This window comes from Hyperoodon ampullatus (genome assembly GCF_949752795.1).
Source record: "Hyperoodon ampullatus genome assembly, chromosome: 10".
NCBI lineage: Eukaryota > Metazoa > Chordata > Mammalia > Artiodactyla > Ziphiidae > Hyperoodon > Hyperoodon ampullatus.
In genome coordinates this window covers 82349488-82367608 of record NC_136923.1, presented here as the reverse complement: position 1 = coordinate 82367608, position 18121 = coordinate 82349488, and the positions used below count along the sequence as shown (strand labels likewise).

Genomic DNA, 18121 nt, shown 5'->3' with positions numbered 1-18121 from the left:
AACCAAACAGTCTGGCTCGGGGCTAGAAATACCCATTCTAATATTTTCACTTAAAAAATATTTCCCTCTCAAACAGAAAGGGACACAAATGCAGTTACACAGTTACACGTACTTCTATACTCAGGTCCCCAAGGCTTTATAAGTATGCGATATTATGACACAATAGGTGAAAATATTTTTTAAAGGAATAAGATTGTAATACATCTTCCATTTCTCATCTTGCATAAAAGTACACATTTGTTAGGAGTTTGTTGTAGAAATATTTTCAGCATGTAAAGGACTGTATAATGAACTCTGTGAGTGCACAGACGCTGGATCTCCTAGGCCCCACCTGTAAGTGACATCAGGACATCAAGCAGAAGTTTGGGCCCTCACCACGGCCCCCACCCACCCACCCCTGGAAGCAGCTGAACCCTAAGCACAGAAATCAGTCTATCACTGAATATAAGCAGTAACTAATTAGCAACTACTCTAACTGGGGCTAAAGGTGCCTGATGATCAAAAGTTGTTTTTTCTTGAAACAATTAGCTCATGAAAATTCAAATACTTTGGACTTATCAGCTTAATCATTCATAATAAGCTCACAAACAGACCACAGACGCTCTCTCCAGGAGCTCTCCTTTTCCCTACTTTACAAGATACACTCACAGTCTAAAAATACCAGAAGTAATTTGCTTTAGGAACAAATTTATTGAGGGACAGATAACCATCCACACAGGAAGAAGAAAGTTGGGGAGGCTGGAAATAAATAACAGACATTCAAATTCTTCAAATGGTTCAGAGAGAGGCCTAGTTTTCCTAAGAGTCTCAACCCAGAGTCAGAAACAGGATGTTGGAGTGTGAAAAGATGGTATATAAGACTCCTCTATCAGAATCCAAAAGGGATGGTAACTTAGCTTCAGGTCCAGTCAATTCAGGAATCATAACCATGTTCAAAGATGAGGGGAACAAAATTCATCTTAGAGGCACCCTAGAACCCTCCAGCTCCAGAAAAGATTAATCTACTTCTTCAATGGTGGGGCCTGTGGCAGCCCTTCCAGGTGTATACCCTGTTGCACAGGAAGGCCCAGTGCATCCTCCCTGGTAGAGCTTTGTGATGACTGGGTTACACACCTGCTCCAACTCCTTTCTCTTATGATCAAACTCATCTTTCTCAGCCAGTTGATTGCCCTCCAGCCATGAAAGGACCTCACTGCATTTACTCAGTATTTTCTTCTTATCAGACTCATTAATCTTGCCCTGTAGACCTTCATCACTCACAGCACTCTTCATGTTAAAAGCATAGGATTCTAAGGCATTTTTTGCAGCAATTTTCTCTCTCTGGACCTCATCCTCAGCTTTATATTTCTCAGCATCCAGAACCATGTGCTCGATCTCCTCCTTGCTCAGCCGGCCCTTGTCATTGGTGATGGTGATCTTGTTAGCCTTGCCTGTGCTCTTGTCCATGGCTGTTACATTGAGAATACCGTTAGCATCGATGTCGAAGGTCACCTCGATCTGGGGCACTCCCCTGGGTGCAGGAGGGATTCCACTCAGCTCGAAGCGCCCCAGCAGGTTGTTGTCCCGCGTCATGGCCCTCTTGCCCTCGTACACCTGGATCAGCACGCTGGGCTGGTTATCTGAGTAGGTGGTGAAGATCTGCGTCTGCTTGGTGGGGATGGTGGAGTTGCGCTTGATCAGGACAGGCGTGACACCCCCAGCTGTCTCCAACCCTAAGGACAGGGGAGCCACGTCCAACAAAAGCATGTCCTGTATCTTTTCAGACTTATCCCCCATCAAAATGACTGCCTGTACTGCAGCCCCATAGGCAACTGCCTCATCGGGGTTGATGCTCTTGTTGAGATCACGATCATTAAAGTAGTCCTGCAATAGCCTCTGAACCTTAGGGATGCCGGTGGAGCCCCCTACTAAAACAATGTCATGGACTTCAGCCTTATCCATCTTGGCATCCCAAAGAGACTTTTCCACAGGCTCCAGTGTGCCCCTAAACAGGTCTGCACACAAGTCTTCAAACCGGGCTCTGGTGATGGATGTGTAGAGGTCAAAGCCTTCATAAAGTGAATCAATTTCCAAGTCGGCCTGGGTGCTGGACGACAGGGTCCTCTTGGCCCTCTCGCAGGCAGTGCGTAGCCGCCTCACCACCCGCTTGTTCTGGCTGATGTCCTTCTTATGTTTCCTCTTGAACTCTTCCACAAAGTGGCTCACAAGCCTGTTGTCAAAATCCTCTCCACCCAGGTGGCTGTCCCCAGCTGTGGCCTTTACCTCAAAAATCCCATCATCTATGGTCAGGATGGACACATCAAATGTGCCTCCACCCAGATCAAAGATCAGGACATGTCGCTCTCCCTGCCCTGCTTTATCTAAGCCATAGGCAATGGCAGCACCTGTGGGTTCATTGATAATTCTTAGCACATTGAGACCTGCAATCACACCTGCATCCTTGGTGGCCTGGCGTTGAGAGTCATTGAAGTACGCTGGCACGGTGATCACAGCATTGGTGACACTGTGGCCCAAAAAAGCCTCAGCAGTCTCCTTCATCTTAGTCAGTACCATAGAAGAGATTTCCTCAGGGTAGAAAGATTTTTTCTCCCCTTTGTAGGACACCATTACCTTGGGCTTGCCTCCTTCATTGATTACTTGGAAAGGCCAAAGTTTCATATCTGATTGCACTACAGGATCATTAAATTTCCTGCCGATCAGCCGTTTGGCATCAAAGACAGTGTTCTGGGGATTCATGGCTACCTGGTTCTTGGCCGCGTCGCCGATGAGCCGCTCGGTGTCCGTGAAGGCCACGTAGCTGGGGGTGGTGCGGTTGCCCTGATCGTTGGCAATGATCTTTACTTTGCCGTGCTGGAACACCCCCACACAGGAGTAGGTGGTGCCCAGGTCGATGCCAATGGCTGTTCCCTTAGCAGCAGCCATGGTTTTCCTAGGCCTGTGGGAAAAGAATGAGATAAAATTTCAGAGAGAACTTTTAATTTTTATTTATTTTTAACTGTGGTAAAATACACACAACATGAAATTTACCATCTGAACCATTTTTTGGCATACAGTTCAGTCGTAAGTCCATTCACATTGCTGCCCAACCAGTCTACAGAATTTTTTATCTCTCAAAACAAATTCTATACCCATTAAACAACTCCCCATTTCCCCCCTCCTCCAAGCCCTTGGAAACCATTAGCCTACTAGTGGTTTTCCTTTTGGCCTACTTTTTGTCTCTCAGAATTTGACTACTCTAGGTACCTCACATTAGCGAAATTACACAGTTTTTCTTTTTGTGACTGGCTTATTTAACTTAGTGTAATATCCTAAAAGTTCATCTATTTTACAGCATGTGTCAGAATTTCCTTTTTACGGCTGAATAATTTTCATTGTATGTATATACCACATTCCTTTATTCATTCCTTCTGTGGCACTTGGGCTGCTTCCACCTTGTGGCTATTGTGAATAATCCTGCCACATACTGTGTGTGCAAACATCTCTTCCAGACAAGGTTATGTACAAGGTAGACAGAAGAACTCCTAGCCAACTCCTAGGACAGCGTCATAATGCTGTTTTCAATTTCTCACAGGGCCAGACTCAACTGTCCTGTTCCTCTGTCTGTGACTTTTTTTATTCTGGTATTGTACCTGTCTCCTGCTGAACTCTGATTATTTGAAGTTCTTGTCTCCACAGGAGACATCAGTCACGTGGGTTTAGCAACCCTGCTGATCGCCTTTTACCCTCTGTTAGGGATTGCTGGGAGTATATTTGGGCCAGTCTGAAGACGGCTGCTAGGAACCCAATCAAGCCCTCATGAGTTTTCTCAGGTGAGGTGGTGCTCTCTAAGGCTGTCTCTTTCTCTAATCTTCTCCCAAGTAAAACAACTGTTATCTGGAGACAATAACAGACCAGCTCCTCCACTTTTTTCTGGCAGCTCTGACCAATCCCAGACACCTTTGAGGTCCTTAAACGATCCCCCTTCCCTGGCTGGCCCACATCCCCATACCTTAGATTTAAACAAACTAGAGAACTTTCCAGCACTTCCTCAAACAAGGACTTATTCGTCTTGCTTATTCCCAGCCCATTCCAATCAGAGTACTCGTGGCTCACCTAGTGTCCCGCCGCCTTCGATGCAGTTTGTTACGGTTCGTTTTGCGGAGCGCCTATAACTTGGGGCTCCCTCAATATCCAAACTGCGCAGCCAGTGTCCCCCCACCCCCCACCCGCCCTGCCCTACAACTTTGAGCCGGGCCCAGACCGGTCATCCTGACTCCCTACTAGCCCATGAGGTCAGAAGCAGCATCTCCATTGTAACGCAACTGCGGGGACGACGTCATCGCCCCCGCCCCCCACCGGACCCGCAAGCTCCTCCCACTCCTTCCCCACCCACTGCCCCTCCCAGACCCAGTGCCAGCCAGCAAGCCCCAGAAGACTCTGGAGAGTTCTGGGAGCGGCAACACTCAGGGCGCTGATTGGTCCCAGAAAGCCGGGGGGCAGGACCTGAGGCGAAACCCCTGGAATATTCCCGACCCGGCAGCCCCACTGAGCTCGGTGACTGGCTGAGGAGGGAAAAGGCGGAGCTTGATGAAAAACCATAAACACAGAGCCGCCCTCAGAGAAACGGCGAGCCCGGAGAGAGCTGCTAGGATTTGGGCGGCTGGTGAGCGCAGCTTCCGCAGACACACTATCTGCGAGGACCACCCCGAACGGCACCGGCGCGTTCCGTTTTCGGATTCCGAAAGGACCGAGCTCCTCGTCGCTGGACTCGTTGGCCGTTTTCAGGTCTGAAGTTCGTTGCGGAGCCGAGAGGGCAGGACACCGGCATGGCGAAAAGCACGGCCATTGGCATCGATCTGGGCACCACCTACTCCTGCGTGGGGGTGTTCCAGCACGGCAAAGTAGAGATCATCGCCAACGATCAGGGCAACCGCACCACCCCCAGCTACGTGGCCTTCACGGACACCGAGCGGCTCATCGGCGACGCGGCCAAGAACCAGGTGGCGCTGAACCCACAGAACACCGTGTTTGACGCGAAGCGGCTGATCGGCCGCAAGTTTGGCGACCCTGTGGTGCAGTCGGACATGAAGCACTGGCCTTTCCGGGTGATCAACGACGGTGACAAGCCCAAGGTGCAGGTGAGCTACAAGGGGGAGACCAAGGCGTTCTACCCCGAGGAGATCTCGTCGATGGTGCTGACCAAGATGAAGGAGATCGCCGAGGCGTACCTGGGCCACCCGGTAAGCAACGCGGTGATCACCGTGCCGGCCTACTTCAACGACTCGCAGCGCCAGGCCACCAAGGATGCCGGGGTGATCGCGGGGCTGAACGTGCTGAGGATCATCAACGAGCCCACGGCTGCCGCCATCGCCTACGGCCTGGACCGGACGGGCAAGGGGGAGCGCAACGTGCTCATCTTTGACCTGGGCGGGGGCACGTTCGACGTGTCCATCCTGACGATCGACGACGGCATCTTCGAGGTGAAGGCCACGGCCGGGGACACCCACCTGGGTGGGGAGGACTTCGACAACAGGCTGGTGAACCACTTCGTGGAGGAGTTCAAGAGGAAGCACAAGAAGGACATCAGCCAGAACAAGCGGGCCGTGAGGCGACTGCGCACCGCCTGCGAGAGGGCCAAGAGGACCCTGTCGTCCAGCACCCAGGCCAGCCTGGAGATCGATTCCCTGTTCGAGGGCATCGACTTCTACACGTCCATCACCAGGGCGCGGTTCGAAGAGCTGTGCTCGGACCTGTTCCGGAGCACCCTGGAGCCCGTGGAGAAGGCTCTGCGCGACGCCAAGCTGGACAAGGCTCAGGTCCACGACCTGGTCCTGGTGGGGGGCTCCACCCGCATCCCCAAGGTGCAGAAGCTGCTGCAGGACTTCTTCAACGGGCGCGACCTCAACAAGAGCATCAACCCCGACGAGGCGGTGGCCTATGGGGCGGCGGTGCAGGCAGCCATCCTGATGGGAGACAAGTCTGAGAACGTGCAGGACCTGCTGCTGCTGGACGTGGCGCCCCTGTCGCTGGGGCTGGAGACGGCTGGGGGCGTGATGACTGCCCTGATCAAGCGCAACTCCACCATCCCCACCAAGCAGACGCAGATCTTCACCACCTATTCGGACAACCAGCCCGGCGTGCTGATCCAGGTGTACGAGGGCGAGAGGGCCATGACGCGGGACAACAACCTGCTGGGGCGCTTCGAGCTGAGCGGCATCCCACCGGCGCCCAGGGGAGTGCCCCAGATCGAGGTGACCTTCGACATCGACGCCAATGGCATCCTGAACGTCACGGCCATGGACAAGAGCACGGGCAAGGCCAACAAGATCACCATCACCAACGACAAGGGCCGGCTGAGCAAGGAGGAGATCGAGCGCATGGTGCAGGAGGCGGAGAAGTACAAAGCCGAGGACGAGGTCCAGCGCGAGAGGGTGTCTGCCAAGAACGCCCTGGAGTCGTACGCCTTCAACATGAAGAGCGCCGTGGAGGATGAGGGGCTGAAGGGCAAGATCAGCGAGGCCGACAAGAAGAAGGTGCTGGACAAGTGCCAGGAGGTGATTTCCTGGCTGGACGCCAACACCTTGGCCGAGAAGGACGAGTTTGAGCACAAGAGGAAGGAGCTGGAGCAGGTGTGTAACCCCATCATCAGCGGACTGTACCAGGGGGCGGGTGGCCCCGGGGCTGGCGGCTTTGGGGCCCAGGCCCCTAAAGGGGGCTCTGGGTCTGGCCCCACCATTGAGGAGGTGGATTAGGAATCTTTCCCCAGATCGTTCTTTTTTTATGGAGACAGTTGGGATCCAAGATTTTGCATTGCCTTATGTATCTGCCTTTCATCAATTATCAGCTATGCAAGTTGTTTGCAAAGTTGAACTGTGTCTCTTGGTGAAGTTATGAACTCTTTTTCAGCGTGTGAGCGTAGAGATGAATGTATACTGCCATCTTTTGTCAATTTTCTGCTTTGTAATACTCATGCCAAACTCAGGCTTCCCCCCACCCTTTTTAACTGATTACTTCTAAGTAAATAAACTCAAAATAATTCGAGTGATGTCTGTCTCTGTTTTATTTTGAGGGCAGAAGGGTCTGCATAGGTTCTCTTTCCTACAGAGTCTAAAATTGAATGGCAATTTGCCTCTTAGATAAGGTCAGGGATCTGGAAAGTAAGGATATGTATAGTATCGTGACACACGTCTTTTAGGCAAATAGTATTCTTGGGAGCTACAAAACTGCGAATTTGAATGCTTTGGGTTTGGTGGGTCCAGAAAAAATGTTAAGAGGTACGGGCATGGTGGCCTCAAGGTGGCTGAGGGGGTAGAGGCTTTAAGGGTGGCCTCAAAAGGAGCTTGTGCGTGGGAGTGTTCTGGAGAAGCAGCCAAATAGGAGAGGCAGTTGGATTGGAAGGTCATGGCTCCTGCTTCCTGTGAGTACACGTGATATGTTAGAGTCCTGTTACTTAATCTGGATTCAGCATGAAAAAGAGGCTAAATTGGCATTGAAGAGATGTGAGTTCAAGCAATGGCTTGACTAGTTATGCATGAATGCATTCTCCACTGTGATCCCTAGTTCTCATATTTTAAAATGGAAGGGTTTGGCCTCATGCCTCAATCTATATTTCTTATTTCTGAAAGAATGCTGAGATAAAAATGCCACATTTCCAGCAGTGGTTACCTACATTTTAAGTATCCCAGTGAGTACCTTAGGGAGGTGTCATAGTTTCATGCCTCAGCAGGGGGACCCCAGTATTTCAGTGCTCTTACCTACTGGGCACTGTACAGGGGCCTTTTAGGTGTTTATGAATTCTCATTCCACTGCACTGAGTATAGGTGGTGTTTGACTTCCACAGGTGAACATATGGGGAGACTTAAAAGTTACTGGCCTAACTAAAATTTATTTCAAGGTTAAAAAAATCAGTTCAGCAAAGATGTTGAACCTGGATTCCACCTCTGGGTTTATTGGTTTTTGCCCTGCTGCCCCAAGTCCCCAGGGCTTTGTGTGTGCATGTCTGGTTCTGGGTTATGTTTCTACTCTGGGTTTCACAATCAGTATTCTTTCTGCTTTAACTCTGTATGATCGAAACAATTATGTCAGATAAACAATAGGGTTGATGACAGAGGTTTAGTATTTGTTAATTTAGAAGAGTGATAGAAAAAACTTGCAGCCCTGTACCAGGAAGACTTACCACAGACTTGCTTCCCCTTGAGATGCTTCATACCCTAGCTGCTAGCATCCTAGAAGTAATCTCCACAGCCTCTTTGTTGGAAAAGGCCTGGCACAATCCTCAAGGCTTGGGGAGTGAGCCCTTTTAGAAATCAGTTGTGTCTGGGGTTTACAAAGATTTTGGAACTAGGTAGCGGTGGTGATTGCGTAACATGGGAATGGGCTAGGTACCACTAAATTGTACACTTGAAAATGGTTCATTTTATGTTATGTGAATTTACTTCGCCAAAAGCAGAAAAAAAAATTGTGTCAACATTCTATAAAAGCACTTTGTGAGTTTGTATACTTCAAGGCCCACCAAACCTTTCACTAAATACTTGCCTTTGAACAAAATCCAATATTATGGGAATAACATGTATACGTAGACCTTGCCCTGTAAGTATGGAAATGGAAATGCTTAGACTTACAGGCCAGTTTGTAAAGACACGTTTAATCCTCAGGGTAGTTGAACTGTAGTGCTGTGGAGTCTAGCCACAATGTAAGTCAACCTTCATGGGGGTATGCATTTGCTACAGGACCTCCTCTACCCCATAGAGCTGCAGTAACATTTGTGACTGTCATCTGCACACAACACAGTAACTCTTCAAGCAGCCACTACCACTACTTTAGGGGGAGGTAGCAAGGGATGGGGAGGGTGGGTGGAAAAGGGCGGAGATTGGAAAGGACCTAAGAAACACCTTTTGATAAGAGAGGTTAGGGAAATCTCCAGAAATTACCTTGAAGAAAATGAGTTCCTACGGCTAAATCAGTTAAGGTTATTGAGGGTGTTTTATTGATACTAAGAAGTCAATATGTTATTGCCTTGATAGCCTATACCCTTGCACGGAGTACTTTGAAAATAATCACTTTTTAAGTTCCAGATGAAGCTGAGGGAATTGCAGAACTAGCAAAGAGAATGCAATGCCATCCCTGGAGAAAGTGGTGTTTTGGGTAGCAGCAGGAACTTTGGGGGAGAGCGGGTGCATCGAGATAATTGTAGATGAGGAAAGAATTTTTTAAATCTAATACCTTCCCTAATTCCAATCTCACCTGTCTCCCTATGCCAGCCCTCAGAAGGCAGGTGGCTATGGTAATGCGACTAATTTTATGTCTTTTAAATCCAAGATATTGTGTGATTAGTAACATACATACTGTTATTCCTGGTGTTTAACAGGGTCCTGTCATCAAAAATGAAGAAAAGATACCAAAACAACAAAAACGTTTATAAATGTGAGAGAAGTGGGCAGAAGCATGGGCTTTCAGTTAAAAGAGGTTGTTTCAGGTGAAAAACCAATATTGGCGATTTCTGAGGGGGAGATCCTCACGCTAGGAATAAGAAACGGTAACTGTCATCATACTTTACGCCAACTGATCACCTTAAATCCGTCCCCGAGGGTCACCCGTAAAGTATCCAGTGCAGTTCTGTGAGAGCAACCCCACCAGCCCCCTCACCCTCCCCTAGCTCCAGCTCATTTAGAGACGTTAAGGGATCACGTAGCGCCGCGAACTCCGGATGCCGAGGTCAACCCGCCCCACCCCCAGCCCAGCAGAGGATCGGAGCAGAGGGCACAGCGGGGGAGGAGGGGGGGCATAACGGGGCAAACAGGGTGGGAAGGCGGGGGAGTTCGGAAGGCCAGAATCACCCCCGACGGTCTTCGACCATTTTACCCCTCCAAACGTCCCCACGAGAACCAGGGACTAGAGTCGGGTGGGGAAGCAGCAGAGAGAAGCCAGCAAGCTCCCATCTATGGTCCGTCCCTGCACAGGCGGTGGGGCCTTCTCCCGTCTGGCCACCCAGTTCATCTGGCTTCCTAGTATCAGTTACGAACCTTTCCAGTGTTTTCATCCAATAAATTAGCGAGTTTGAGTGAAACTCTAAAGGTCTCTCCTTTATTTACTTCTTTAATCCCATTTTGAAAAAACAACCGAAAACCGCCGGCACCGGACAGGCAGCTCCGCGGCCAGCCCTACCGTCAGGCCCCGCCCCGCCCCATTTTCTCGGGGTCTTAAGGCTTCTGGCTCCTTGCCCCCGTTTCAGGCTGTGCCAGGAACTTTCTGGAGTTCTCTGGGCTCGAAGGCGGGGACTGACTCGCAACAGTCCTCAACAAACAAACTGCCCCACCCAAGTCTCCCTACCCCCCAACCCCACTCTAGGATATCAAGCTTAGTCACAGCTCTACATTTAGTTTCCAGGAGATTCTTAGAACTGGGTGCCAGCCTAGCCTTAGTAACGGGGCTCCCCCTCCTTTCCCCTCGTAACAACCGACCAGTCTGGGATGAAGGGAAGAGAAGGTTCTGGGAGAAGCTGGAAGGGTGGGGTGGGGGTGGGGCGATGGGGGAGATAGTTGTGAGTCAGAAGCAACAGCCTGGAGGGGAATACCTGCTGGTCACATACCCGCCATGGTGCACAAGATGCGCGCAGAGCCCTGACATTCACTCTTAGCTATCTTCTATGGCCATTTGTTTTCTTCTTTTTAGAGTGAAAGGGTAAGGTCTACGTGCCAGCATTGGGAGGAGTCCAAAATAGAAAGTATGAGGACATGTAGGTTCAGTCACCGGTTCTGTAATTATCTGTCTAGGAGACCAGACCAAGCCACTAAACCTCTGATCTTTTGTGGTTATGTTTGAAAATGTAAAGGTTTGGCTGAAGGGCTCTGCCTAAAAATCTTAAGATAGTTTCTATGGTAAACTGAAAGTAATACTATAGTCCTGGTATTAACCCCCAACCTTCAGCAAGAATGATTGAGATATAACAGACCTGAGAGAGTGTGGGACCCCAACAAAAGAAGGGAGAACGGAGCAAACTTTTGAACACTACTCTGTCACAGACACTGAACTAAGGCCTTATAAGTATTATCCTTGTAGTTGCCATCCTATGAAATATTAATTCTAACTTAGATATACAGAGACGTGCAATTTAGTTAACTTACAAGTACTTCATTGTGAAAGAAAGAAGAAAAACAGCCCCAACAACGAAGTAGAGTCCAGATGCAAACCCAGGTTTTTTTCCATGCTGCTGGAAATTAGCAGGGTTCCCAGGTCTTTGAAGCCTTTGCCATTTGATGGTTAAAAATGCCTGGCTCTAGGTTTCATATCAGTTATCTCTTTTGCGTTCTTCTGATAAACCTAGAATTATACTATCTTTTTAAACAAATAGAGTTGAGGAGAAAACGATACGGTTTGAAAAACTGTAGGAAAAAGGAGAAGAAACAAGATCCTGCAGCCTCGGGATGAGAAAGGTTCCCCTCCCCCACACTTCCTGCCACCGGCGGTCAGCTTTCTTGGCACACTCTCTCCCATCCCCCACCCTTAAATTTTACCTGACAGCCCGTCAGGCTTGGGGAACCTGAGCCTTGATCCTTCCAAACACCAAACCTGATAAAAACCTAATTCCAAAGCTAATCAAATGAAAGTTCTGAAAAATCTCTTGGGGTTCATATAATCTCCTTAGACACCAATTAAACCTGTAACTGAGTTTCTGCATTCGGCAGTGTCCAGTGCAAAAGGAAAGACAAAATTGAGGAGACTCTCCCCTTGTAGGAAATGGAAAAGGAATATAGATGTTTAGGTTTACAGGCCAGTCCACAGAGAGAAACTTAATGCAAAAGGTAGGTCAAATACGATGTGCGGCTGACTGCCCGATTCAAGAAAAACAGCATTTTCGAGTGGCTTTTTTTCTGCTAAGCCAGCAGCCACAAGATTTGAGGCCCTCTCACATCGTCTACCTGCCTAGCAGTGGAGACAATGATACCCTTTGCTTCAAGCCAACAGAGGAATACAATTGCAAATTTGGAAAGAAGGAAAGAGTGAATCCAGAAGTGCTGCTGGTAGCAGCTGATGGTGAGGAAGCTTCCAGAGGGGGTGAGGTTAAGGGTCTCTGGAAGTGTTCCTATACTGGGCAGCTAAGATGTAAGTTTGGGGAATCCCCAGCCAGATATTGCATAAAGAAATGGAAAATTCCTGAACTTTGGCCAGTTTGATTAGATTAAGGAGGTGATTCTTTAGGGTGTCACATCTGAAAGTAAAAAAAGTTATCATCTACCTGCACAGAGAAAGACACACAGGTTTGTTAAAGAAATCTTTTTGCAACATCAGTTTAGATTATCCTGAGCAAATTATAGAATAAACAAATGAATACCCTTGGATTCCAGGAAAAGGTGTTTTGATGGACAGGTGTGTGTGTAAAGAATGCCAATTGAGCAAAAGTGTTCAAAAGCAAGATTTCTTCCCTTCATCAGAAACTGCCTGCTGGGCTTCCCTGGTGGCGCAGTGGTTAAGAATCGACCTGCCAATGCAGAGGCCTCGGGTTCCAGCCCTGGTCGGGAAAGATCCCACATGCTGCAGAACAACAAAGCCCATGCGCCACAACTACTGAGTCTGTGTTCTAGAGCCTGCGAGCCACAACTACTGAGCCCACGTGCCACAAATACTGAAGCCCGTGCACCTAGAGCCCGTGCTCCCAACAACAGAAGCCACCCAATGAGAAGCCCGCGTACCACGACGAAGAGTAGCTCCCCAAAACTAGAGAGAGCCCCTGCTCAGCAACGAAGACCCAACACAGCCATAAATAAATAGATAGATAGATAGATTATTATTTTTTAAAAAAAGAGGAATCTGCCTGCCAATGCAGGGGACATGGGTTCATGCCCACAGGCCGTGGAGCAACTGAGCCCGTGCGCTACAACTACTGAACCTGTGCTCTAGAGCCCGTGTTCCACAACGAGAGAAGCCACCACAATGAGAAGCCCGCACAGCACAACAAAGAGTAGCCCCCGCTCACCGCAACTAGAGAAAAGCTTGCACGCAGCAATGAAGACCCAACGCAACCAAAATAAATAAATAAATAAACAAATAGAAAAAAAACCCCTGCCTCCTCCCACTTGTGCTCTTATGTTTTCTATGCTCAAGACATGTGAGTACAGCAATGAGTCTATTTTTCTGTGGGTTGTGAACCCCGCACTGTTGCTTTAATGTCCCTCACATTTTCATTTTAGGCGCTTAACAAGCGGTCTTGCATTGCTCACAAAGGATGAAGAAACAAAGGCCAAAACAAATTACCAAATATAATTGTATCTAAAACAGGAAGGAAGGTAAGGCACAGAAAGTTGAAATCCAGGCTAAAAAACTAAGTGGAAGAACTACGTGCACAGCAAATAATGGGAAGTTTTAAAGGAGTTAGAATCTGGGTCCCGCCAACCTCCCACTTTACAGCACCATCCCGACCAGTTTGCTTTTAAGTGAGCCACCTGCCAACCTGCTGTAGCATATGATGCTGTTAAAGAGGAGTGAACATTCCCGCCCCGCCCTCGCAGGCTCATCACCACATCACATTTATTTTAAAGCGGTGGACAGCCTAGAGGCTGCAAGTGACAAGGCAGAAGGCCGAATTCCGGACTTAGATTAATCCTGGCACCACCAATCATCCGAGGCTGAACCAGGAATGAAGAAGGCAGAAAGGAAACAGGGGGGTGGCCCGGACCCCAGGCTGGGAAAGATGAGGAACTGGGAGAAGCCCCAAAGGCCTAATGATAGCTGAATTTCTATAGAGATTTTTTTTCTTCCTCAAGCCCCAGTCCAGCCCGAGGAAAACGGGATTGGTTCTGGGCGGGGACAGGGGCGCGGTGGATCCAACCCTCCCCTTCCCTCCCCACGCCCCTGACCGAACATGTCCCTTCTAAGGCGTTGGGAGCCTTCTCCAATTTAAGCACCGTCTGTTTACCTGATTACTTTTCTTTTGAAAATTCAAATTTTCCCATCCCCAGATATTCCATCCATATAGGGCTAAAGACGACGCCAAAACTATACTGCATTATCTCTTTCCTTGTCCTTCCTATTTTAAAAATAAGATGGGAAAAACGCCGGGATGGCCAAGGCAATTCTCAGGCAGCCCGGCCCCTCCGCGAACCGGCCCAAACGCGGCTGCTTCCATCAGCGTCAGGCTCCAATCAGCGTCTCTTTGGGCCACAGATACCCCACCCTCTTAGAGAAACTCCGGATCTTTCTGTAATTTCGGTCTCCCCGGAATCGTGTACCCCCTAATCCTACTTTAAACGACCAAGCTTATTTGAGCCCCACGACCCTCTCACTGCCCTACTTATGACAAGCCTAGGACTCATCCTTCCGGTAGACATCCAACTACTTGGCAGGCGGCTCGCCAGGGAAACGGAGACTGGGTGGGCGGAGTCAACAACGACTCTTCCCAGCGCCTCTCCCCCCTCCCCTTAGGACTCCAGTTTCCTCCAGCGAATCCGAGAAGAGTCTGGAGAGTTCTGGGAGGGGCGGCACCCAGGGGGCTGATTGGTCCCCGAAAACCAGGGGGCAGGACCTGAGGCGAAACCCCTGGAATATTCCAGACCCGGCAGCCCCACTGAGCTCGGTGACTGGCTGAGGAGGGAAAAGGCGGAGCTTGATGGAAAACCATAAACACAGAGCCGCCCTCAGAGAAACGGAGAGCCTTGAGAAAGCTACTAAAATTGGCGTGGTTGGTGACCGCACCTTCTGCAGACGCACTCTCTGCGAGGACCACCCCGAGCGGCACCGGCGCGTTCCGTTTTCGGATTCCTAAAGAACCGAGCTCCTCGTCGCTGGACTCGTTGGTCGTTTTCAGGTCTGAAGTTCGTTGCGGAGCCGAGAGGGCAGGACACCGGCATGGCGAAAAGCACGGCCATTGGCATCGATCTGGGCACCACCTACTCCTGCGTGGGGGTGTTCCAGCACGGCAAAGTAGAGATCATCGCCAACGATCAGGGCAACCGCACCACCCCCAGCTACGTGGCCTTCACGGACACCGAGCGGCTCATCGGCGACGCGGCCAAGAACCAGGTGGCGCTGAACCCACAGAACACCGTGTTTGACGCGAAGCGGCTGATCGGCCGCAAGTTTGGCGACCCTGTGGTGCAGTCGGACATGAAGCACTGGCCTTTCCGGGTGATCAACGACGGTGACAAGCCCAAGGTGCAGGTGAGCTACAAGGGGGAGACCAAGGCGTTCTACCCCGAGGAGATCTCGTCGATGGTGCTGACCAAGATGAAGGAGATCGCCGAGGCGTACCTGGGCCACCCGGTAAGCAACGCGGTGATCACCGTGCCGGCCTACTTCAACGACTCGCAGCGCCAGGCCACCAAGGATGCCGGGGTGATCGCGGGGCTGAACGTGCTGAGGATCATCAACGAGCCCACGGCTGCCGCCATCGCCTACGGCCTGGACCGGACGGGCAAGGGGGAGCGCAACGTGCTCATCTTTGACCTGGGCGGGGGCACGTTCGACGTGTCCATCCTGACGATCGACGACGGCATCTTCGAGGTGAAGGCCACGGCCGGGGACACCCACCTGGGTGGGGAGGACTTCGACAACAGGCTGGTGAACCACTTCGTGGAGGAGTTCAAGAGGAAGCACAAGAAGGACATCAGCCAGAACAAGCGGGCCGTGAGGCGACTGCGCACCGCCTGCGAGAGGGCCAAGAGGACCCTGTCGTCCAGCACCCAGGCCAGCCTGGAGATCGATTCCCTGTTCGAGGGCATCGACTTCTACACGTCCATCACCAGGGCGCGGTTCGAAGAGCTGTGCTCGGACCTGTTCCGGAGCACCCTGGAGCCCGTGGAGAAGGCTCTGCGCGACGCCAAGCTGGACAAGGCTCAGGTCCACGACCTGGTCCTGGTGGGGGGCTCCACCCGCATCCCCAAGGTGCAGAAGCTGCTGCAGGACTTCTTCAACGGGCGCGACCTCAACAAGAGCATCAACCCCGACGAGGCGGTGGCCTATGGGGCGGCGGTGCAGGCAGCCATCCTGATGGGAGACAAGTCTGAGAACGTGCAGGACCTGCTGCTGCTGGACGTGGCGCCCCTGTCGCTGGGGCTGGAGACGGCTGGGGGCGTGATGACTGCCCTGATCAAGCGCAACTCCACCATCCCCACCAAGCAGACGCAGATCTTCACCACCTATTCGGACAACCAGCCCGGCGTGCTGATCCAGGTGTACGAGGGCGAGAGGGCCATGACGCGGGACAACAACCTGCTGGGGCGCTTCGAGCTGAGCGGCATCCCACCGGCGCCCAGGGGAGTGCCCCAGATCGAGGTGACCTTCGACATCGACGCCAATGGCATCCTGAACGTCACGGCCATGGACAAGAGCACGGGCAAGGCCAACAAGATCACCATCACCAACGACAAGGGCCGGCTGAGCAAGGAGGAGATCGAGCGCATGGTGCAGGAGGCGGAGAAGTACAAAGCCGAGGACGAGGTCCAGCGCGAGAGGGTGTCTGCCAAGAACGCCCTGGAGTCGTACGCCTTCAACATGAAGAGCGCCGTGGAGGATGAGGGGCTGAAGGGCAAGATCAGCGAGGCCGACAAGAAGAAGGTGCTGGACAAGTGCCAGGAGGTGATTTCCTGGCTGGACGCCAACACCTTGGCCGAGAAGGACGAGTTTGAGCACAAGAGGAAGGAGCTGGAGCAGGTGTGTAACCCCATCATCAGCGGACTGTACCAGGGGGCGGGTGGCCCCGGGGCTGGCGGCTTTGGGGCCCAGGCCCCTAAAGGGGGCTCTGGGTCTGGCCCCACCATTGAGGAGGTGGATTAGGGGACTTACTATTGTTTCTCTGTATTCCTTTTTGAGACAGAGGAGACCCAAGGACCTTGGTTATTTCCCTGTATGTTAGTCCTCTACTATAGCCGTTCATTCTATGGTTGGCTTTTAACCTCTAATAATTAGCTTGCTTGTCTTTGTTATTTCTGTATGTTATAACCAGTTCCGGTGTTCACCAGAATTATTTGCGTTTCATGTAAGTTGGTAGTGTAAGGGTCGCTTTCCTTTTTTTTTCCCTCTCTCAAATGGATTAACACTGCCACCTTCTGTCCTATTTTTTGCTTTGTAAACATACCAAAACTTATGGAATTAAAAATTTGCATGCTTAAGGAATAAGAATAAAATGTTAAATATGTCTGCTTTTATTTGGGGAGGGATAATAGTCTCTTCCCTGAAATCCATAGACCATGAAAGGGCTGTACTTCTGAAGAGAGTATCATACGTATTTGGAGCCGTGGGTATGGCTGTTTTTGTTGGGACTTTATTGTAAGTGGTAAATCACATCCATGACAGAAAACAAATTCCAAGTGCCCATTTTGATTGGGGTGGGGTTTGTTTTAGGTACAAGTAGGGATGGGAGCTGCAGTAGGGTTTTGGGGAGGAGAGATTGTTGTGGTGTTAAGGGCAGTGTTGAGATGGGTTCGTGGTTCCTTAGGGTCTTGCACTCACTGTGTGCAGAGCTGTTCATTTCTTACTAGACCTGTGAGTCTTCCAGTCTTTTATTTAAGTTATGAATTTAGGGGTGGACAAAACAGTAAAAATGAGATGCAGATTCATACTCTGTTTTATAAATCCCACTTGAGTGACTTAGTGCAAATTATTTAGCCTCTTAGTTTTGGTTGCCTCCTTTCAAAATAAAGCATTTGTCTGAATGGCCTCAGTTCCAAAGATCTAGATCATTTTGAGCAGAAATGTGCTGTAGGCAAGCAACATGTTCAACGAAGGTCACTGGAGCTGCAGTTATTCAACTGAGGGTCTGGGGGAGTGAGATACTGAGAGTTTGGGGGCATGGCAAGAAGAGGAATGGGCCAGGCACTGCACCTGTTTCTCTGAGTCACTCCAGTAATCCTCAGTAGTTCTCATCACACCACCCTCTAACTTAGGCATTGTAAAGTTTCTTTTTCATAGGTAGCCATGTGGAGGTGGTCACTTAAGCTATATCCAGAGCAAAACTAGGGAGGAACAAGTGATGATTTGGGGGCCAGGGTTTTTTCACACTGCCTAAACACTGGGGCTAGTGTGGGTGGTTCCTGTCTGGCTGTAAGTGGTGGTTTTACCCCAGTTTTAACGATCAGTAGCCTTTTTGTTCTTTTCATGGACAGTCGCAAAACAAAAGCAACTTAATAGCACATTTAATTATGAACGAAGA

The 18121-nt window shown here is 50.3% G+C and overlaps 3 protein-coding genes across 3 annotated transcripts; 2 read left to right on the top strand and 1 right to left on the bottom strand.

Moving 5' to 3' along the window:
* Positions 1-996: 996 nt before the first annotated feature.
* LOC307059305 (heat shock 70 kDa protein 1-like) lies at positions 997-2922 on the bottom strand (the record flags this gene model as incomplete). Its single annotated transcript, XM_079713176.1, has 1 exon — positions 997-2922. One exon carries the CDS (start codon positions 2920-2922, stop codon positions 997-999), a length of 1926 nt encoding a protein of 641 aa, XP_079569302.1.
* A 1883-nt stretch (positions 2923-4805) lies between these two features.
* Positions 4806-7024, top strand: LOC307059803 (heat shock 70 kDa protein 1B; the record flags this gene model as incomplete). Its single annotated transcript, XM_079714038.1, has 1 exon — positions 4806-7024. The coding sequence occupies one exon, from the start codon at positions 4806-4808 to the stop codon at positions 6729-6731; it is 1926 nt and encodes a 641-aa protein (XP_079570164.1). The 3' UTR covers positions 6732-7024.
* Positions 7025-14820: 7796 nt separating this feature from the next.
* Positions 14821-17096, top strand: LOC307059681 (heat shock 70 kDa protein 1B; the record flags this gene model as incomplete). Its single annotated transcript, XM_079713838.1, has 1 exon — positions 14821-17096. The coding sequence occupies one exon, from the start codon at positions 14821-14823 to the stop codon at positions 16744-16746; it is 1926 nt and encodes a 641-aa protein (XP_079569964.1). The 3' UTR covers positions 16747-17096.
* Between the last annotated feature and the right edge of the window lie 1025 nt (positions 17097-18121).